General features: G+C 43.8%; 1 protein-coding gene across 4 annotated transcripts; it reads right to left on the minus strand.

Annotated features, from left to right (window-relative positions):
- map3k21 (mitogen-activated protein kinase kinase kinase 21) lies at nt 1-22,894 on the minus strand. Of its 4 annotated transcripts, none has more exons than XM_088304726.1 (11): nt 21,180-22,894; nt 9,412-9,592; nt 8,762-8,910; nt 8,498-8,673; nt 7,737-7,977; nt 7,371-7,493; nt 5,844-5,924; nt 5,260-5,410; nt 5,057-5,151; nt 3,540-4,319; nt 1-3,385 (listed from the first exon to the last, which is right to left on the minus strand). In XM_088304726.1, the coding sequence occupies exons 1-11, from the start codon at nt 21,970-21,972 to the stop codon at nt 3,102-3,104; spliced, it is 3,054 nt and encodes a 1,017-aa protein (XP_088160852.1). In that variant the 5' UTR covers nt 21,973-22,894; the 3' UTR covers nt 1-3,101. The 4 variants fall into 4 exon arrangements, with proteins under 4 accessions (XP_088160852.1, XP_088160851.1, XP_088160854.1 ...); XM_088304725.1 differs by having other exon boundaries at nt 3,540-4,322; nt 21,180-22,893; XM_088304728.1 differs by lacking the exon at nt 5,844-5,924 and having other exon boundaries at nt 21,180-22,892.
- Between the last annotated feature and the right edge of the window lie 86 nt (nt 22,895-22,980).

The following is a 22,980-nucleotide window of genomic DNA, read 5'->3' on the forward strand; positions in this document are numbered from 1 at the left end:
TCAAGTCTTAATTTCGACTTTATTGAAAAAGTTCATACTCTTGATCAATCAGGCAATGAAATACTGTAATAACAATAATTATAATAATAAAAAAAAGTCACTGAAAGGCACAGTGGACAGTCTGTCGTATGTCGTGTTATATTTCATGTCGTCCAATCGGAAGCGCAAAAAGCCCGACGTCACTCGGAGTCGACTACAAGTCGATGACGACAATACAACTGCAACTCGCAGCCGCTCACATTTTGGTCCGCCACAAACACACCAAAATGTCCTTTCGTGACTTGTTTCTTTTTTTTTTTTTGCCTTCATTTTGGTCCACTTGGCAGAAGCTCCGACGACCAAGGAAAAACAACGGAATGTTTGCTCGCGTGTTCAACGCACACACACAACACAGTATTGGGGGGCGGGAGCACGGGCCAGACTCAATTTATACAATTTGGGAATGTTGATGGGATTTATGCGAGAGAGGTGTTTGTGCCGTCCAACTAAATGAAGTTTGAGCTTTGGTGCTGCTGTTTTAGTTAGCAACAGACCTCCAAAACTGTTCATTTATTCACAACATCATTTTTACGAGAAATGGTTACAGTTCATTCTTTTGCGCCGATGGTAATTTATTTGAGGGAGGCGTTTTTGTCAAGTGGCACCTGATGACTAATTTGGACATGGGTATGTGCTGCATACCCAATTTCAAGGGGCTCTTAAATGCCAGTGTTTTCATACTGATGTGATGTGAATTAAAAACAATTGCTGTTCCCGTTTTTCCCTTTTGATGAGAACTTAATTGTGCTTTGTTTCCAGTGGTACCCGAAAACAAACTGGGGGCACGATGTTTTAATTATTAAGCCGTGCCCCCTTTTTGAGAAAATACAATCAGAGTACGCTGCACAGATTGGGGTACTGTAGTTAGCTTGCATGTGGAGGGGAAAGGATTCACATGGTCAAATCCATCACATTAAAGTGATTTCAGAATAAGTCCTATTTCCACACTTTCATTTGGGGACACCGTACAAAACACATCAGATCGTTTTTTAAAACAACAATGGCCTCAAAGGGGAATCAAGTTTGCAGATCGAGTCTGCATAGTTCCTCCTCAGAAAGGTGTGTGTAGATATGAAAATACAAAATGAAGCCCTTTAGTTGATCCTGAGGAAGCCATTTTAGTGGTGGCTATTAAAAATTCCACCGAGAAAAACAAAACCAAAAAAAAAGTAGAAAAGACTCACGGGGGTCTGGTGAGAGGGTTCGAAAGCAAAATGGAGGGTGGCCTGCGTGGGGAGCGGAGGTCACATGGCGCAGCGCACCGTGACGCCACAAAAATCATCGGGACTGCCTCGGAAAAGTCATAATCATGTTTCCAAAAAGATTCACAAACGGACACTTGTTTTCCTTGGGATTCCTTCATTGAACTGGTGCTTTTTCAACTTGCGCTTCCTTTCAATGCCTGAAGGTGGCGCTCTGGATGCCATCCAGCACGATGAGGCTGTCCTCTGCATCAGGACGCGCCACCCAGCGGCGTGGATGCACAGAAATATTTACATACTTGCCCCAATCAAGTGTGTGTGTGTGTGTGTGTGTGTGTGTGTTGGGAGTGGGAGGGGTCATTAATGCATGTACAGTACTGTTTGTCTTGCTATTAAATTATTGATAAAAAATAAGATATATAAATACAAGAATGTGTTGAGAACGCTGCAGCGGCGGTCAACGTTTAGCTGCAAAGATGACCACGTGTGGAACCTTCGGAATATTAAAAAAAAAAAAAAATGCGCTGGGGAGCAACGTCACAACGTTCACGAGCACAGGTATCAAACTGGTCAAGTCAAAGATCATGAAATGCAGGGTCCAGTTATGTAATCCAATTTGACTTGATGCACGTTTTATGATGCCCGCTATCCAGAAGCTGAGCTGCATTGTTTGTTTACGTCTCATGCAGGTTGAGAGGAAACAATTTTTTTTTACGTTTACATTTTAAGTTTAGTGCTCTTCCGTAACAGAGATATGTCCTGCATATGAAATACTCAGGGTGGAACAAAGGTTTTTTTGAGTTTTTTCATTTCAAGTGTCATTTGGACAGACATGAAGCATTTGACAGCTTAAGGTTGCTGCTTTTAGTACATTTGTCCTAAAACGGACAAAACATTCAATGTAGGATTCTTTGACCGGCCTCCTGCTGTTTAACGCGACACTTAAGACTTTTTTACGATTTTACATTGACATTGAAAAGTACAACTACAACCAAAAAATTCCACTTATCACATCTTCAGATTTTAGAAGACTTTTCAAGGATTGATTTAAGACATTTTCATGCCAATTAGGTCCTCACTTTCAGATTCATGATTTCAACGCTTTTGAAATAAGAGCGACAACCAAGTTTGAATACTGACGCACTAAACATGACTTAGACTTACTTAAGGCACCAACTATTGCAGGTCATTTAAGGAGAACAGTTTTACTTATGCTTTGATCATTGTTGTTTATGACGGCCACTTTTGGATGTGGTGTCAAAAACAGATTACGACGACTAAGTTCATGTATAACGCAACACTGTTTGCGTTCAGGGACAGGAAGTGAACGGCCAAAAATCCAGGGAAAACAAATACAGTGGAGCTCAGATTCTGGATCTTAAGGCAAGCAACATGCTTTTGTCTAGATAGTCACATTTGTTAACTCATTGGAAATCACATCACGATAATGTGGATTGGGAAAAAAAGTTGGGGGCATCGGGCTAAAATCCAACTTCCAGTGGAATTTAAAATCGCATTCTCAAGCTTCCCAGATGGAGGCACTGTTCAAACGGTGACTGTTGCGCTTGTCTGCATCGTTCATTTTCTAAACTATTTAAGATACTGTTGACTCATTTTAAACATCATAAAATCTGCTACCGACCATTTTTGCATTTTTTGAGACCTTTCTTTCCCCAATGTGAACGTATACGTAAATAGCACATTGTGATTCCAGGCATTGTAACGGAAAGGCTAGCCAATCAGAACCACAATTTTGCGCCTGACGATGACAAGTTTGACACCCATGCTTTGGACTAACCTTCTTCTAAAACTAGAGGCGGTGAGAACAGCATCTGTACGCCCCCCGTGCGCGAACGTGCGCTAGGAAAGGAACTCTTTCTCCAGCTCGTAGAGACTGGACCTGGCTGGCGAGCTCTGGATGCGGCACAGCGGCACGGTGCAGTCGCGATTCTGGCCCTCGGCATCCATGTCCAGCAGCGAGCAGGCCTGCGCCGCCTTCTCGCCCGAGTAGTGGCCCAGCGAGTAGCTCTTGCCCAGGTGGGCCACGAGGCCCCGGGCGTGCGGCTTGGCCCAGAAGGAGACGGGTCGCGTGTCCCTGGTCTTCTTGGGCGCGGCCGGGGGTGGCAGGCTTGGGAGGCCGTTAGCTGTGCGCAGACAAAAGAATTCATTTACACGGTCGCTACGTCTGAAGACTAAAAATATGAAATAAAAAAAATCCCGCTCAACGTCACCCCATGCCCACATTTCGTACCAGTGGTGTTTATACATGCAGGTGTTAAGAGGTAGCATTAAACTCACCATCATGGTTGTTGTACTTTTTCCTGCGGAGACGTGTCCCCGTGTTATGGTTCATAACCTCCGGCAGTTGACTTTTGGTTTGCGGTGCCGGAGTCTGCTTTTTTTCAGCGGGCGGCGGCGGCGGGGCAGGGCGAGGCTCGATGTGATGAGTGACGGGCACAAGGTCCACCTTGACGGGCGCGCACCGCGACACCTCCACCTCAGACTGCAGCAGACACTTGGTGGACTGACACTCCACGATGGCTGACATGGAGACCAGGTTGGCGTGCGGGTTAGGGGCGTGGCCCGGCGAGGTCTCGTCCTTACGGGGACGGCCGCCGCTCGGCGGGGAGGTGCTGCGGCGGAAGCGGGTGGCACGCTGGAACAGGCCCTCCTTCTTCTTTTTCTCCTCCCGTGGCGGCTCACCATCATCTTGCGCGTTCTTGAGCGCCTCGCGGATGTCGTAGCCGAGCACGACGGAGGCCAGCAGCGAGCCACAACCGTACAGCACGGAATCCGTCTTGCGGCGGGCCGATGTCCTCTTCAGACTGTTAGTGGGCGTGAGCTGCGGGGTGGTGGAAGCGGAGGAGGTGGATGTGGTGGTGTAGGGGTCCTCGAGACTCTCGGCCGGGCCACCCTGGGCCGCCGGCCCGGCCCCGCCCTCCCCACAGGGGCAGGAAGGCTGCTGTTCGTCCCGCCACAGAGGTAGATCCAGGTACACCTGGTTGGGAAACTTGAGCTGCTTTGGTTTGGAGCTGCTGTCAGGACACTCCTGAGGGAACGCCTCATCTTTAGCGCCTCCTGCTGGAGGTCAGATATAAGAACAAAATTCAAATGGAGACCAGAGAAATACAACCTTCAATTATTTGTACGGTAAACATTCACCGAAATATTAACGTGATTTTGGATCTGAATTTTTGTATATTTAATAAACTATTAAGGCAGGAGATTACCATATAAACATTTCTTGGGTTGCTTTGGCAGTTTTTTATTTGCCGTAACAGGGCTAAATCTCCAAACCCCTCATAAATCTGGATGGGTATTTTTCTTTTCATTTAAGATGGAATTCAAACGATAAGGAATTATTTTGGGATCATGCTTGGAGTATATGTTGGGTTTAAACTATGATCAAAATGTGTGTGTGTTGGGGGGGTTATCTATTCCTGGAAAGTCTTTACAATTCGCGTCAGGGCTTTGTCCCTAACCTCTAAGGTTCACTGTACACATTGGGAAAATTTGTTCGAGAGACCGAAGTAAATTTTAGTGCACATTTGGTTTGGCTAACTGCTAACGACACTACTATGCACAAAGTTGCCACCTACAGTATCGGTCAGCTGCACATTTTACATCAGCTTGATAATAATAATAATAATAAAAAAAAGTCTACGTTCTCAAAATGCAAGACTGAGATCCACTTTATGGCTGGGGTCCTGATTAAATTCCGTGTAGATGAGAATTACTGTTAAAACCTCATTACAAATATAACGATTGAACAAATTTAGATCCATTTCACTGGAAGGGGGAAAGAAAGAACGCACCTTGTTCAGCAAAGAGGGCGGCGAGGGGCACAGACTTCTGCGACTTCATCAGACTGGTGGACCAAGGATTGCTGCCATCTGAGAGGGGGCGTACTCTGGAGACAACACACGCACACACACACACGCACACGCACCCCCACACACACTTGTAAGAACCCGATTTAAAAAATAAATAAAAAGACAACACAAATAAAAGAGTTTACCTCTCTGTGGCAGCGGGTCTCTCCTTGCTCTGCACTGAACTGGGGCCCCATGTTCTCCCCTTCTTCTTGATGCCTCTCCTTACGTCATCAAACTCCTCCGGCCTTAAGGGGGCGCTGCGACCCCACGTGCGGTTGCTCTCGTCCTGCGTGACTATGGGCACACACACACACACAGACACAATTGTCAGTCGGTGACATTTTAAACCCTTAAAAAGAACCACAAAGGACAAGATAGTTTTTCGTTGGTTAAACCCGCTTATGAGTCACACCCGTCAAAGAAAAAGCCAAAAAGCTGCTGTTATTCAAGCCTCATGTGTGTTATGCATAGGGTTGGACGATTAATCAATTTTCCTGATTGATTTCCTGCTGCTTACACTAACGAAATGCCTGCGTTACATGCGCGTCAAGAAGTGTGAGAGGGGACCACCAACAGGCCAAAGAGATAATAATGTGATTACTGACACCCAAACATGAATGAATAAACAAATCAATTGAATTCGCACAAGTGATGAGACTGTTTTGAGGTTAAAAACATCCCCGCAAAAGCAGAGGTCTTGTTAGTGGGCAGCGCTTCCGGCCCTCACCGCCGAACCCCGACAGCTCGCTGGTCAGATCCACGTCCTGCTGGTAAACAAACAAAGTGTCCCTCTGCACAGGGTACGTCACTGAGGAGGGAAACAGTTCGATCATGTCTTCAATGGAAATGCAGACGTGCATGCGGAGGTTCACAATACCGTATAATAGCCTAATAGTAGAACTGCCAAAGTCATTTTTCACTTCCTGTCGGTATAGCAATAATAATGAAAAAATTGCCTGCCAAAATGTATTCATTTTTTTTTATGTCTGTGTTTATTCTCAGGCATCCTGGTCAATCGAATCAAAGCGATTTGATTCTTGTGAAATTTGTTGTTTCTTGTTTTCTGTGAATGTTCAAAAATAACGCCGGCAGTTCAACTATTAGGCTTGGGCTAATGATATTAAAAATGAATTTCTTTCTTCAAAGAGAAGTCAATTTACTGACTGGTACCACAGCGTCAAAGCATTCTGAGAAAAGGCCACACAGAAAGGAAACGCCTTTCACACGGAACATGGAATTGCCTGCCTTTTAGTCTGAACAAAGGTCACCAATGCTGAAGGGATCATCATTCTGCAACTACAGCTGTTAAATGTTTCAATATTGATCTAAAAAGAAGCCCATTTCTCGTATCCTGTGAAGGATTTGTATTTTACTGTGTTGCAGAATAGGAGGCTCAAGACTGTATTTATATGTATACGTCGCACCAGACGTTGCAGGCAAAGGTGGACGAATGCCAGCTCTTCTGTTAAGGCACTGATGCTGCCATTTTGTGGGATAACAGTGTAAAAGAGGCTTATGCTTCAGTTTCCACACGACATCAGTCCACAGAGTAGGCTGCTCCTATCAGCCTTAAATCAGTCAGGATACTCTCCATCTCCCATGATAAGCTCTTTTGGTCATGTCCTAAAATGCCACAATATGGCGCGTAGGCTAATACGTCGGTGGTGTTGTGAGGCCTTTCATTTTGCCATATGACCCTTGGAAACACAGCCAAACGTCTTGTAGTTGAATGAAAACTAGATGCAGAACTCTGCTCACAGTAGTGCACTACATGACTGCATTGTTCAGCGGCATTTGCTCGCATGGCTCAGTGTGGCTGGCTTTAAACACCTTAAATGTGATTGCTAATCCGTATAAAATGGATGTCCTCTTGAACAGACGGTACAGTTGGTGCTGCGGTGCTTTGCTCAACGGTGATCCATTTCGGGTGATGCTCGCCAAAATCTACTCTGGGCGCTCTGTGAGCACGTCAGAGCCGATCACTAGCGGTCAAGCGGAATTTGTTCCAGTTGTTGCATGACTGTTGGTGCGTGACTAACAACATTAGCAAACTCTTCAAACAACTGGCCTGGCCCGCTTTTGTTCACTTGCGCCTTGTCACCGCCAATGTTCCCCTCTTGCTTTTCCCCTTCGCCGACAGTCGACAGGCAGCATTGCACTACGTGCAGGTTCGACACTCGCTCTGAGTCGAACACGGCTGGGAAAAAGCGGGGGGGGGGGGGGGGAAGAAAAAAAAAAGAGAGGAAAAACTCACGCTGAATAGCTCGTAGGCGGGGGATGAGTGTGGGACTGCTGGGAGGAGAGGAGCTGGTGCTGTGAAGGCTCCGCCTCTTGTCCATGGAAGGCGACGCCTGCACTGTGATTTTGTGCTGGAAGTCTGCAGGAATGTGCGGAGAAGGAGAGACGGGCACTTGTTACAATGTCAAGAGCGGTACGGAGTGAGGTTACACATTAATATGCGCCATTCGTAAACTAACATACCTTGAAAGAGCTCTAACAAAGCTGATATAAGTAAACTGCACTAACTAGCTTTATCTACTACAGTTACTTTTTCACAGACTGCAAGCTGGTTGCCTTGAAGACCAAGTCATGACATCGGAGTGACGTGTGCACTACGAACCTGAGGGCAAGCTGATGCGATTGCCATCCTTGAGCTTGAGGCGGGAGCGTTTGAACTTGCCCTTTCGCTTCTTCACGTTGGGCTTGTCCTTGTTGAGCTGGAAAATGAGGATGTTGAGCTCTCGCTCCAGTACGTTGATCTCCCGCTCGGCCAGCTCCTGCTCGCGTCGCTTCAGGTGCTCCTCCTGGGACTTCTGCTGCAGGGCGGCCCGCGTCAACTCCTCTTCACGAGAACGCAGCTCCTGAGAACATGAGTTGGCATCGTCAATAAACACATTAAATAGACTTCATTTTTGCATTCATATCTTTAAAAAAAATCCAAAAAAAAAAATCACAGATACCAAATCCAGTGTTACTTTATTGGAGTGTTGACGCTCTCATCTGTCTGTCCATTTTTCCTTTAATTGCTCCAGGATGTGTTATAATCATAATTCTTACAGGAAGACTCATGGAAAGCAGCTTAGTGGCGAAACCCTTGTAGCCACCCACCAACTGTAGCCCAGATTAGTTGAGGAGGCTTACGGGAAATGTGCTGATGTTGCAGCTAATTCACTCAATGATCACACTGAGCCATTACAGGAACATGTCAGCACTCCGAGTTGATTGTGTAATTACATACAATTTTAGAACCACGCCGCCTGGCAAGTACTGTATGTCACAGCAGATGCGTGTATCTGATTGTAGAATGCCATGTAGCAAAAACATCACACCTTTGCTGGGTTCAGTTTCCTACGAGATAATTTGGGATTGTCTCCGCCATACCTTCTCTTTGGTCCTGAGTTCGTCAAACATCTCCTGGATCTCCACACGCCAGTCGTCCTGCATGATGTGGAAGGAGTCCTGCGGCATGGTGGCCATCACTGCCTCTTCGATGGCCGACAGCTGCTCCAGGATGCAGGAGAAAGAGGGGCGCACGTGTGGGTTCTGGTCCCAACACTCTGCAAAATTATCAACAAACAGATGTAGCAAATATTATGGCTGAATGAGCACAGATCTGTTTTTGATTTAGTTTTTTTTTTTATTTACCTTCCATGAGCCGAGCGAAGGGTTCGGGGCAGGTAGAGGGGATTGGTAATGTTAATTTATTGACGGCAACACCGTAAGCAACAGCCAGGCCGTCTATTCCTCTGTAAGGCACCTCCCCTGTTAACAATTCCCACAGCAAGATGCCATAGCTGGGGGAACAAAAAATAGCATTAAGGAAGGAGAACATGCGTTTAAAATGGAGTCCGACTGATATGGAATTTTTGGCGCCAATATCAATTACTAAACAAAAACAAAAAAAAAATAAAAAACGATACTGGATATGAACACAAATATGTATAATACCCAGAACATGACTCAAGACAAACAAGCAGACGGCAATTAATTCACAAAAATATTTTAGCAATATCAATTAGTCATTGAGGCAATTGGAAAATTCCATTTGCAGCCACTAGGTATTTGCAAACAGCTCGGCGCAAAAGCTAAAAGGTGACAGCCCCCGCCCCCCAAAAAAAATAAATAATAATAAATAGAATTAAAAATAAAGTCGGCGAGGTCAGACAGTGGAGGAGATGACATTGTCACTATCAATTACATATAGACCAGTGATGATCAATTGGCGAACCGTTCTCACCAGCTTCAATTTAAATCATAGGTTAGTGTGGGGGAACCTTACCCCAAAAATGTCTTACCTCCAAACGTCACTGCCTTTGGAAAAGAGAGACATCCTGATGACCTCGGGGGCCATCCAGGAGTAGGTGCCCGCCGCTGACATCTTCGTGGTCTTGTGCCACTCCCGAGCCAGGCCGAAGTCTGTGATCTTCAATGTCTTCCTCCCGATGTCGTCGTTCTCTATCGTTTCAAGTAACAGAACTGAAGGTGGAGAGACAGAGGAAACACAGTCATTATTATATTATTATCATTACTAATAATAATAGATCATAATTAAATGTAAACACAAAATTCAATTGCTGAACTGATCATTCACGTTTCAATGACACAGTTGTTGCGACTTTTGGCTTTTTGCACCATGAATTGCCACATCGAGTTGCTTCCATAATTTGTTTGAAACATATTTTAACACCAGTGCCTGTTCTGGCAAGACCCAGTAACCACTGACCACACATTTCTTTACCCCACTGGCTGGGAATTAAATCCACGGCGTTTGCATGAAAGGGACGTTATCAATTAGGGAAATTACGATATCCAAATGTCACAATATGAACCTTATGATACGGTAATTATCATGGTATTGTGGGGAGGTAGGCAATATATTAAAAAAAAAAATCAAAAAAAAAAAAATTATATATATATATATATATATATATATATATATACACGCACTAACAACAGTGCAAAGTATGATGGTATATGTAGATCACAACATACAAAGTGTTACTCTTTTCATATTTTCAATTGAAGATAGGTATACTGTTACATCATAACAATTAGATTGGAGACTTCAAGAAAATAAAAGAAAACTCTAAGGTAGTGGCTACTATGAAGTTGGCATCAAGAACTTTCGTGAAAACTAATTACATTTCAAATGGCCCATTTTTAGTCCAACTTATCTAGAACAGTTAGAACAACAAGTAAAAAAAAAAAATCTCTTGACTGTAAACTCAAAGTGTTCTGGTGAAAGAAAGACGAGTGCAGAAAAGGCGCTGAGGTGAAAGCAATGTTGGCAAGACTAGAAAGACGCAGTGTGGGTAAGGAAATGATAGGTGATATTCAACGTGGCCAAGAGCAGTGTGCGGGTCATTTGTTACAGTAAAAGCAGAGACCTGACAGCACCACAATGCGCCTGTCCCCAGGCCCGAAAACTGTTAAGACACATTAAAGTCGGAGGGGACCCTGAAAACCCGCCTGGAATTCGACACCTGGCCTTGCGTGACAAGTGCAGACTACACAGCCTACGCCAGCGGTACGATGTTGAATACCAACACGGAGACAAATTTGTTTTCTATGGAGTCTTGAGGAGGCGACTTTTCCTTTGTCAGTCCAAAACTGCGCCAAGTGAACCATGATCGGGTGTTATGCTCAAAACTATTCAGTTGATGACTATGGAAGCCTCAGTGCTCAGTTGCTGTTCTCGATACTTGTCGCTTGTACTACGCTCCAGTTTAAACTGAACTGACCCATTTAGAATGTTTTCGCAAGGTCACCATACAGGAAAGGAAACATGCTTCAGAAACTACAACATTTCAGATTTTTCACAGCAAAGCACTGAACTTAAATAGCCAGGTGACAAAGGAACGCTTGATCCTCAATTTCATAAATATCATAAGCCTGGCTCAAGATACATTGCAAAAATACTCAACCTCAAAGGTTCAGAGTCCAGGATCACCCAAAAAAAAACACTCAATACATAAAAATAATATCATGAATTCACTGAACCAATGAGGTCTAATGATTTCTGACCAATACTGGTCAATTTGAAGACAAGTTCATCCTCAACTATCTATTGCGGGGACAATGTTGCCACGGGAAAATTAGTTCATGGTTTGTTACAACCTCAAATGTACAGTATACACCAAAAACCACACAATAAGATAAGGCCTATGCGTGTATCAATCACAGCCGGTGGAGGAGGAAGTCCAAGGTCAGCCCAAGCAAGATAACACCGCAAAAACGTGCTCACGCGGACATCTTCCCAACCTTTTTTTTTTTTTTAAAAACCTTATTCCATCAGTAAGCATTGTGACCATCACATTGCAAGTCCATGCACTTGCGTGTGCGTGTATGTGTGTGCGCCGACAAATTCAAACAAGCTGATGACGAATCCTGTCAAGTGTTTGCTCTTGTTATCACTGCAAACATTATGTGCACGGACATGGCGGCACAATTGCCAGGTCAAGCCTCACGCAACACAAGCGAACGTGTCGATGAGCTTGTGATTATGTCAAAGGTGAAGCTTGTGTAAATGGAAATACATCGCGCCCGAGTGCCAATAAACTGTGCAATCGTGAAAGCGGCGCGTAAATGTTTACGATTTTCGATTGCTAAATTAAGACAATAATACTCTGCAAATGGATTTAATGTTTGTAAAGATTGATGCTTCTGCAGGGCATTTTTGAATGACATGTTCGGGAACTAATTATATTTTTAAAAAAATGAAATTTCATATTCAGATGCAAAAACCTTCGAGATTATTGTATAGAATCGGAAGTTGTCACCAAGCTGCAAATTGGCAATGCTGTTTTGGTGCTCCTTCTGTTGGGAATAATGAGAGTACGTATTGGTACGATTACCTGCCCCTGGGCATGTTGGGGATCCTCTACCTACACCTCGAACAAAGGGAATTTCATTACAAACAGGTTTCACTGGAGCCATGCTAGATACCTACTTCCCGTTTTCAAGTTCTCATCCCATGCATCCGACAGGTTGTGTAGATCCAAATGATTTATGGTGGCTTGGTTACGCAACCCAGGAGAGGAGTCGATGGGATAGCATGCAAGAGGCTTCCTTCGTCACATTGCAACATGTTGCCTCAGTGGACCATTCTTAATGCTGACGTTATTCTGGAGTTTGAGGTCCACAAATCAAAGTTCGTATAGCGAGAGCATTAGGTAGATGTCAAATCTTGCTAGCGGCCTTGGCTTGTGCTGAGAAAGTAGTGCAAAGTGTCCCTGCTGGCACAATCCCGAAACTAACTGTGTCAGCGTCCCCTAATTGCTATTTATATTAGTGTGGGCCTCTGTCACTCCAAAAAGCCTCCAAAACACACACCGAGATGGAATATGGCAATACATGGACGCATATACAGCGCCACCTCAGACTTCACCCTTAAAACAAAGACTAAAGCACTTTTTTTCCAGCAAGAATATATTATATGTGTCAGTAAAAGTCACCTGTGGGCAATATCATCCTCCGCAGTTGACTGAAATTAACGTCACCACAAGGGATAAATTGATTATCCGCCGGGCCGATTATCAGCGGCCTCTTTTTAAAAATCTGATTGCAAATAAATTAATTTAAAACTATGTTAATTTCAAGGAACTAATTATTTAAACTATTCACCTTAAAAAAGATTCTACTGGCCCTGGGAACATTGCACATCGAACCATTCATTTAGGGAGTTATTGTTCAAGTTTTCATTGAACTTTTTAAGACAACCCGATGACCTTGGAGCTCCATGGATTAGAATTTTGTCAAAAAGTTATATTTAAAAAATATAATAATAATCAACAGCATGCAAATCTGAAAACGTGTTCAATAAACATATGCTTAAAGACATTTCAACAGAGTTTAGAATTCTATTTTTTTTGGCAATATTTTCCTTTTCACTGAAAAATAATAATCAGTATCAGCTCTGGAAAAGACATATTGGTCTACACTGTCAAGCTTTAGTTCTGCTTTGTGCGGACCATCACACAACCAAACCTGTAAAACAGGGTAGGAGACTCCCAGCATAATGACAGGTTAGTGTCATGATGGTTTGAAATCAAACATGCTCAAATTTGGTTCAAACCATCACGTCATCAAACTTGGTCAGGTCGCTTGTGGTTCCTTCTCGTCTCAGGCAGAGCGTTCGCAATGTCCAATCCCTAGAATGTAATGTAAATAATTATTGGACATGAACCACTTTTATAACACGGATCACCAACGCAACACCATTCACTTCAAAAATCTGAACAAATTGGTTTGTATACAAGTAAAAAGGTTGTCTTCCATTCCGGTGGTTTCAATTTATGACCAAGAAAGAAAAAAAATCTCCCACGCTTTTTCCTCACACCACTGCCCAGTTGTGCCAGTCATGATTTTTATGTATCCAAGCAACTGGATGTAAATGTAGAGTGAGGGAAAAGCAAATACACCTTAGCTCTCTACTGTAACGGTAGTCAATTTGCCAAACGCCATAAAACATTTTAAGAAGAACAAAACGAAACAGAGCAAAGTTCAGATGTCCGAAAGACCAAACGACAGTTGCCTAAGTGACATTACATGCATTGACAACACAGCAAAATGGCTTTCATTTACTCTGAAAAAGCAGTTCCAGTGACCATAGTACACAATGGCCAATGTCTGGAAACCTGTTAAAAAACGTTAACAAAGAATACAAGTAAGGTTCTAACGCAGCGTCAACTTAGTCTAAACTTTCTCACTCCGGGGGATAAAAAAAAAAAAAGAAAGAAAATGTATTGAAGTAGACAAGAGTAAATGCAACTGGAGATGGACATGCCCCTGAGGCGAACCCCACCCTCCATATAATTCCCCCCCTTCCAACAGGGATCTTCAGGCAGAGCCATCACTCATGGTGGGCTAGTGGAAATATCACAAGCTGAGGTGCTGCCTTCAAAGTAGCTCCCACGCTTCTTCTCATTGCTTCAGCCCCTCAAGGTAAAAAAAAAAAAAAAAAAAAAAAAAAAAAAAAGAAAAAAAGGTAGTTGGTGGGGGGCACTTTTGAAAACAAATAAAATTAAATGAATAGCAACTTTTGGAGACCATCTATAACAAGGCCACCCAAATGAATGCCATCTAAAAGAATATTTGTTTACATCCACGTTTAAAGAGGAATTAACGGGAGAATATTAATATATATTTTTTTTATCATTTTAGTGGCCATCAAATATAGTTGTGAGTGAAAAACTGAACAAAAACAATAACAAAAAAACAAAAAAAACAATGTGGGCAAGAAGTATTTTCAAAAGCAAGTATTTTCTTGAGGACGTTGCCATTTTCCAACGCTCCCGCTTTTTTGGCTATCTTCATCACCGACAGCTCTTCATTTCCAACATAACCCGGCGAAGGCTTCTTGTGTATTTAGCGGCATAGCTGAGCACTGATGCAACGCGGGCCCTGTAAAAACTCAGACCGCTGCGCGCTAACTTGACGTGGCGCTATTTTGCTAACTGTGCCAACACACTTAAGCTTGAGTGCACGGGGCTTCCTGTCGTAAGCACAAATAAGGCTGCTGAACATTCCCCGACTGGTGGGAAAAGGATCAGGCCTAGTGGCCGCCTAAATCCATCTATCACGGTCACTTGCGCTTGTGCTTTGTCTGTCCTCCAACCCGCCTGGCTTGCTTGCAACATAAAGCACAAATTAACCCGTAACCGGGCTAATTATAGCCTCACAAACATAAGAGGTATGAGGCTGGTACCTTTTGGATTCAGAAGCATCTACATTTGCCTGAAAGTGGGTGCGTGTGTATTGGGGTGGGGGGCTATAGTTCTGATTGGTTGTTTGGGAGGGCAGCTCATGTCAGCTGTGGGCCCTTTTCCTTTTCAGCCTGCACGGCAACAATAGGTGCAGTCAGGGAGAGGTCGTAAAAGACAGAGAAAGCATCTCCACTCCTCCTCTCTCCCCTCTGCCTCATTCTCTTGTCACAGAAAAGACAGTAACTGTGTCACCGGGGGAGTTGTGGGAAAAATTGCCCGTCTACACCTAGCACCCCCTCCTTCCGTAACTTTCCCACTGAGGCAGTGTACACACCCGCACGTACGCAGGTATTTTGATGAAAACATTTGGTTTGTGGTGTTAGGGCTGAATATCATTCTGGTCTAAACTTGACATTTATAATGCCACTTACTGTGGGTCAGCCTTTTTTTTTTTAAATGTTTTTAACCTAGACATGGGTAAAAAGAAAAAGTCTAATCAGAGCCAATAAAAGGCATTATTATTAAAATGTGATGAAACATGGGTGGGGCAGCTTAACACAATCATTCACATACAAAGAAAGAAGAGTTTCACAACTAAGTGACTATGTAAACAACAGTAAATTTTAATTGCATTCCATACAGTAGAATATATGCCCGTGTACATCTATATTGTATGTCTACATGTGTTACTCCATCGTTGGTGTTCAAATATCCATCTCTTAAAACGTAACAGCAACACACGGGAGCTATTCGCTAGACTGTTGTTTATGGCATTGTGCAATGTGTATTAGCATGAAGCGTTCTTGAGAATATGTCACGATGCGTTAAAGAAGTGAGCTGAGTTGATTTTGTTGTTACTATCTAATACAGGTATTTTTTTTTTTATTTGTAAGCCAAATCATAAAATAGTGGAAGTACACATATTTTGTATATTGAGGAGGATATTGATCATCAATGTTGTCTTGCCCCCCCCCTGTTAATCACTTTTTGCTTAGTCCTTTGAACAAACTGTTATTTTCCAGGAATTGAAAAAGCATTTGGAATGCCTATAAAACGCTAAGATGTTTTGCATTTGTGTTACATGCATTCTACCTTCAAAATCAAAACTATTCAGCGGCGAGTCTCTCTCGGTCTTATTTTGCTTCCCCATACCTCATCTCTGAAGAGATATGTACAACAAGGAAAACATGACCGTGATCTGGCCAATCAGATATGGGCAACCGGTATGTGTGTGAAAAATGTAGAGTATGTGAATAGCTTCTTTGTGATGTCATAAACCACTTGTTATTGTCTGATTCAAATTGCATCTCTATCCATCTTATATCTCGGTACCTCATATCTTGTAAAACCCAAATCACAACAACTCCCCGCAGAGGTTTTACACATGCAAGTGGCCAAGTAAACATGGACAAATGACTGGAATCAAAGTTAAGCACTGGTTCCGCGCGATGGCTCTGAGCCAGGTTTCAGTCTTTCGTTTGTGGTTCTTATCTGCTGAGACACAAATACCAGCACTCCTTGACGAGTGCCCAAGCATGAGGAAGGTAGCAACACATGCAGAGTTTTGGATCTTGCTCGAGCTCAGTTCAGTGAGCATTAAAGGGTGATCACTGCTTTGCGTTTTAGCGGCGTTTAAGGAGCTATGTCAGGTGTGTGTGTGATGTTTTGCAGAGGTTGAACTAAATCGGTGTAGTAATTTGCTAGGTCTGTATTTTGTTTGTTTCTGTTACTTTTCGCCCATTTCTTACGTACTGTAGTTTATATGCAGGCATGCTGTTTAGTTCAGTTGTCTATTCTATACGAGAAGCCACGTGAGTTGCAATAAAGTACACTTTGAAAATGAAAGCGTTTAGCTTCGAAAATGAAAGCGTTTAGTTTTGAAAATGAAAGTGTTTAGTTATTTTCTTTAGAGCAATACAAAATGGGTTGCTAGGAGAATTCACATTTATTTATTATTATTTTTTTAATAAACACATACTAAACAATCACAATTATTATCATTCATTCCGTTTTATTTTCTTTTGTAATGCAGGATTTATCGTTCGTGTGGTCAAGTTGTAATGACAAGTTGTTACTCTAAGAAGTGCTAAATTTGGGTAAAATGTGCCATGTTGACTTTCGTTAAAATGATGACGAGGGTGGAGCTACAAAAATGCAGACACCTTTTCTGAAAGGCTAATTGTGAAAAAAGGTTTACCTGATTGCGCAATTTCACACTTGATGGTTGGGTGAGCAGAGGCTATTCGTATACAAGGGATTTAAATTGTCCATTTTCTATTTTATGTCATCTAACAAGAGTAAAAGTAAAATAAAAAATATATACTTTTATGATAGTTGACAGTTTAACTGTGGAATGTAAGATTTGCTTTTCTGCATTGGACGCTCTAGGTTTTCAGTGTAAATCTAAGTGCACCTGCTCGAGCGCTTGCTATTGGGTGACATTTTACACTCACTTCAAAGTACAAAGCAGCAAATTCTTCCAATTTCACGTTCAGTTGAAAACAAACAATGCCATCATTGTTAGCAAACTAAACTCACTTTTAAGGTCGCAATGGGAACATTGAAACTTTTTTTTGCTTTCTGCGAAATCAACAAAGTCTTTCAAACAGAGCCTCGGCCAAAAAGCAGACGGAGGGAAATAATAAAGGGGTAAAGGGGAGGGGAGGAATGGCAAGGAAAGGAGAAAAATAAGCGAGTAAGGAGGCTAACCCCCCTCTAGTTTGTGGCAATAAAAGAGTACCACTGCTCTCTGGGAGATTAAATATGAACGGAACAAAACAAAACGAGGGCTTTGGGACCCTCCGAGTCCTCGCCATTCTTTGGGCCGCAGTAGCCTAGCAACCGCTGCTTGACCAGTCCATTGTGCAAACGTATGTTAAGCTTTTATCCCTCATTAGCAACATTCCTCCCCGCGGGCCGGGATTTTACAGATTAGCTGGAAAAACACAAAAGGAGATTGGGCAAATCTTGCTGACTTCCAACATATTACTTTACAGGCTAATCATTGATCAAATAGCGACATGTTTGTCTGCCGTGCAGATGTATACACGGGGAGTTGATCAAATGACAGACTGAGCAAGTGGAGGGAGGCGGGCCTTTCCGCACATCTCGTCCACACTTGAAAATATACCAAACGATAGATCCCAGGAACTTGGCCAAGTTAAATTATTCCCGCTTTTTTTGCTGGGAAAAAACACCCGACACACCACAGGGCGCGCTGGGGTGGGTAAAAGAGAATTGTTCAACTCAACTCGGCCTCAACCAATTTATTTCAAAGTCATATTCTTGGACTGTCGCGCAACAACTACAAGTCAGTGGAACTCAAGAATGACAGCACAAAGCTTGATGTCACCCTTATACAGTATTTGCACACCCTTGGTGAAATATCAGATTTTTATAATGTCAAAATAATGATGAAATCTTTTTTTTTTTTTTTTTACAGCGTTTCAAAAATTGTCAGAAAAATGCACCACACAACTAGGGCTGCAGATAAGAAATATTCTTAGAATCAATTATGCTAATGACAATCCCATCAATCATCAGCAAAAATTGCATTTGCGTATTTAAACAACAAAATGGGCATGAGGCGCAGTCCACTTGGAGTTGCTGTCCTTGCGTTCGACTCAACACTTTGAGTGTGTGCGGCTTTTAAGTTGTTTTTTTTCCCCGTTTGTTAAACAAAGCCATTAAAATTGCACCTGCAACGGCATCTATCCTTGACTACTTGTGGGGACAATACAATACATTCAAACTAGTGACAGTTGGCTAAAATCAACTAGCTAGGATTGATATGTTACCTAGCCTTGGCTGCTAAAGAATAATATAGATTAATATATAATATAGACCAAAAGAAATCGGCCCCGACAAATCAACTCAAATAAATCCAAATAATCTAACTACGTCGCTAACTGCCTTCCTCTACAATCACGTTGTTGTTCTCGCTACCGTTACTCAATTTGTGTCTGTGAGGCGTGTTCAAAGGGTGAATGAGTAGTTTTACTTTATTTTAATTTCATCACATGCTGATACAGACAGAACTTCTCAAAGCTTGCTTAAAACAGTGAACGTACAGGTAATAATGCCTGAGATGAATCAATTTCCAAAAAGAGGGTTGTGTTCACTTTCTACATTCAAACTTCAATGGATGCAGCTGTTCGTTCCACCGAGCTTGTTGGCTTGCTGGAGGTCGCGGTGGAGTGGCAGGACAAACACATTGACTTGTGTGTTAGCAGCTCACCGTCCGCTCAAGGAGGCGGGGGCGGAGCGGGGGTTTGTTTATATTCGCCCAACACCCGATTAGCCGCAACCGTTTAAGTCTTTTCTCTCCATCTGGCCTCTAATTAACGCAAGCCCTTCACATCTTGAAGGTCTACACTGGCAGAAAGCGATGGCAAAAAGCATCTTGCTCTAAAATTAAATTATGACTGCTAAATGTATTATTCCATAGTTATTATTTAGAATTAGTCAATTCATTGTTCCACAACAATGTATTTCTTTTATGCACGTCAAATAAAGTTGCCTTGAAATCAACTTTAGCTGTCAGTAAATGACCTGCTTTGACGCTTTAGCGCAACATATTTTTCCTCTAAAGCCACGGAGACCATCCTGCCTCGGGGGCTGATAAGACACAGTGAAAAGGGTCCGTTTGGAATCATATTACACAAACCAGCAACTAGCTACAAGGAGTTGAACTCTCCATTTATTATTCAGCCTGGGAACGGGAGTTTTTTTTTTTTCAACCTGTTACAATGGTTGACCAAGTCTCTTAGGTTTTCAAGCAGTGCTCATTAATACCTCCATTGTACTTTCTCTGGACTAAATCAGTCCAATCGTGTGACATCTCCCTCATCGCTTATGGGTCAGAGGGACAGGCAGGCAAACGGGATGAACACTTCGTATAAGAACAAGTTCAATAAATGCAACAGAAATTAGCACAAGGAAGACATCCTGCAATCAGACGATGTGCTGGTTTCACTTGCTCACTACCTGGAGTTATGTCACAATCATGCGGGCTTGATTGAGTCAAAAGGTAAATGGTCTTTCCCTTTTATAGCGTGTTTGCACCTATTAAGGCACTCAAAGCGCTTTACACTGATGTCACATCTATCGACTGATGACATCCCATCCGAGGATCGAACCGACATCCTCTAAGTTGGGAAAAGACCACTCTACCATTGAGCCAGGCTTAAGAAGAGCTCCAATTCTATTCAATATTTCATTAAATCAATTTAATGGGTGCCAAATAACTTACCACAGCCAAACCAAATCAAACCCAAGTTATTCTGAAAGCATCCTATCAACTTTGCCCTCATACCGTGTTCCCACCTGATCAAACAAGAGGTGATCACAAAGTCAAAGTTCAATTAAAATGTGCGAAACAGTGCGAGTTAGGAAATTACTCTTCGTTTAATTGACAAGATGCTCATTAATAATAGCACACTCAGAGTTAATTAATTGCCCTGCACTTTAACTGGTCTTAAAAAGCTCTCACATTGCCTTCGGAACCCGCAGAATCCACTCAGCTCATGTGGCAGGAACACACGTGTGTTGATGTTTGTCCAATCACTGCCTGTATTTGAACAACATTTTCAAGTTGGAATGGAGAGAGTGGGGGGGAAGGGGGTGGGGGTCTGGGAAGGTGTGCTTGACTGAGTGTGTGTGCTAAGCGATAAGGGTGGGGGAGCCTCCCAGCTGTGCAAACTAACTTCTTTTCACATCCTCTCGAGGACGCTCACAAACTTCAAGTGCACCCATACCTAATGCCCCTAAATGGGAAAACATACAATTTCCACAAATAAATTCACAAACTAGTTTATTTTACTTCAGATTTCAAAACGAGACGTTTCTTGAGTATACTGTAGGTAATAATACGATGATTATAAGTCATACGTTATGCAAGTCTGTGAATAAGTTGAGTCGAAAGTGAGGCGTGACTAACATTGCAAAGGTGTGGCAAATGCCTGCGAATTTGAATAACATTTTTGCTACATTTTCATGGGAAGTTAAGATGAAGAATTTTGGAAATTTTTCAAATTGAAGTGGACCAAAATTGAAAAGTAAAACTTTTTACCAGATTTGCTATGGATTAGTTTGCAACAAATCTATTAATCGTTGCATCCCATACTAAAATAACCAATTTTGGACATCAATTTTGTTTCATTTACTCCCATGGAGACTTACATTTTTAAAATTCCATGAAATTTTACAACCAAAACCTTGTGACTTTTCCAATGTAAAACATGTGCCTTGACTCAATGTGGTTGAGAAACACTGATGACCATTTATGTGCCGCGCTTATTTAAATTATTTAAATAAGGCCTACATGTGTGTTGAGAAACTGAATCAACACGTGTTCTTACTGTTGCTGGACTTGAGGTCTCGGTGGATGACCACAGCCTCCTCGTGCAGGTAGTGCATCCCGCGCGCAATCTGCACGGCCCAGTTGACGAGGATGTGAGGCGGGATTCGCCTCCCGGTTAGCGCCCGGTTCAGCGTGCCCCCTCGGGCGTACTCCATCACCAGGCACAGGTTAGGCTCGTCCAAGCATACACCCTCCAGCTTGATGATGTTGGGGTGCTGCAGCATGGAGAACAGCTTGGCCTCCTGCTTGACGCTGGCCGCCGTGGCGTTAATGTCCTCGTCAGGGTCCTGCCGGGCCGCCTTCACGGCCACTTCCTGGCCCTTCCACGTGCCGCGGTACACTTTGCCGAAACCCCCCACGCCTATTATCTCCTCCAGCACCAGCTCGGTGAAGGGGATCTGGACAGGCGAAGCCGGGACCCGCTCCCTCACGCTGGCGACAGGCAGACGGTAAATGGCCGGCTGGTAGGTGACATAGTTGGAGGGGAAGATGCCCACGCGGTGGTTGATCTTGCCCGTCCACCAGCCCTCGTCGCCGGAGATGGCCGCGTCCTTGGACAGGACTTCCACCACGTCGCCGCGGCACAGGCTGAGCTCGTCTTCGCCGCTCGCTTCGTAGTCGTACGCGGCCGTCCACAGCGACCGAGTCGGGCACAACGGGGCCGAGTGAGCCCACGCGTGCGTGGCACAATCAGTCCAGGCATGTGCCCTACTCCCTCCTCCTCCGCCACCGCCATCACCGTCGCCCGGCCGCCCTTCACCGTTTGGGAAAGCGGCCTGCGAGACATCCATTTCTCGGAAGCCGTAATGGCACCATAGGGTGCGGGGCGTAAGAAGCTAAATTAAAAAAGCAAAAGTTGACTTTTGGAGCTCCGCATGTTGTTGCATGTAGTGCTTGAAAAGGAGGGGAATTCCCCGCCTGGGCTCATGACACTGACCAAAGTCCCTCGGCGAAGAGCGTCCCACACGGGACTGTAACTTTATCCCACTCCACTACGTTGACACCCAAATACAAGTGGCTGGCCTAACAATCACTTTAAATTGACTGAATGCCTCCTAGCCTAGTTGACATGAGTTTCTCAACGTAACAATGTGTATTCTCGGCGTTAAACAGTTCAAAAGTCGACGGGGAAAACATTCTCAAAGTGTCCCACTTGTGCTCAATGCTAAAGCTAAAGCTAGCAACGCCGACTCCGCCGAGGCTTCGTCACAGGTGCCGCGGGGAGGAGGTGCACCTGCCCACGGGAATAAAGATGCGGCCACCGAACCACGACTTTTTCGCTCTCAAAATCGACGTTTAATGTCACCCAGCCGCCGTCCGGCCATAACGCGGCTCAGTGTGGAGGCTTGCTCCTCTTTCAGTCGGCGACGTTGAGAAGAAATTTCCACGGCATTCCACACACGCGCGGCTAATGACTTAGCTTGGTTAGCGTGTTTGCTGGGTCAGGAGCGATTCGGTCGGTGGTCAAAAGTTGCTCCTCTCGGCTTTACAAAACCCGGGAAGTGCTCGTCGGTGGGCGGAGGGTGAGCTCTGAAGATCCCATCGAACATCCTCGGCGTCAAAGTAACAGAGTGGGAATGTTTGATTAAAAAAATGAAAAGGAGAGGGGGGGGGGGTATCAAAACAACCCCCCTCCGTGGAAGTTTGTCGCTTGTCGGAGTTTGGAGGACGAAATGCGGCGGCGTCACAACGGATGAGAGAGGGACGCCGGGTGGGGGGCGGATACCGTGCTGGTTTCGGCGCTCTGATTGGCGGATTTGCTAGCACGTGACCAACACAACAGCAGGGGGAGGGGGGGG

Source organism: Idiotropiscis lumnitzeri, chromosome 9 (genome assembly GCF_059441095.1).
Source record: "Idiotropiscis lumnitzeri isolate Australia: NSW breed Sydney's pygmy pipehorse chromosome 9, RoL_Ilum_1.0, whole genome shotgun sequence".
NCBI classification, from domain to species: Eukaryota; Metazoa; Chordata; class Actinopteri; order Syngnathiformes; family Syngnathidae; genus Idiotropiscis; species Idiotropiscis lumnitzeri.

Excerpts from the sequence above, each read along its gene's own strand:
- map3k21 (XM_088304725.1), bottom strand. The coding sequence starts at position 21,972 with ATGGATGTCTCGCAGGCCGCTTTCCCAAACGGTGAAGGGCGGCCGGGC. Across the intron at positions 7,494-7,736 it reads TCGCATCAGCTTGCCCTCAG|ACTTCCAGCACAAAATCACA; the intron begins GTTCGTAGTGCA and ends ACATTCCTGCAG. Across the intron at positions 5,925-7,370 it reads CCGCCTACGAGCTATTCAGC|TGACGTACCCTGTGCAGAGG; the intron begins GTGAGTTTTTCC and ends TTCCCTCCTCAG.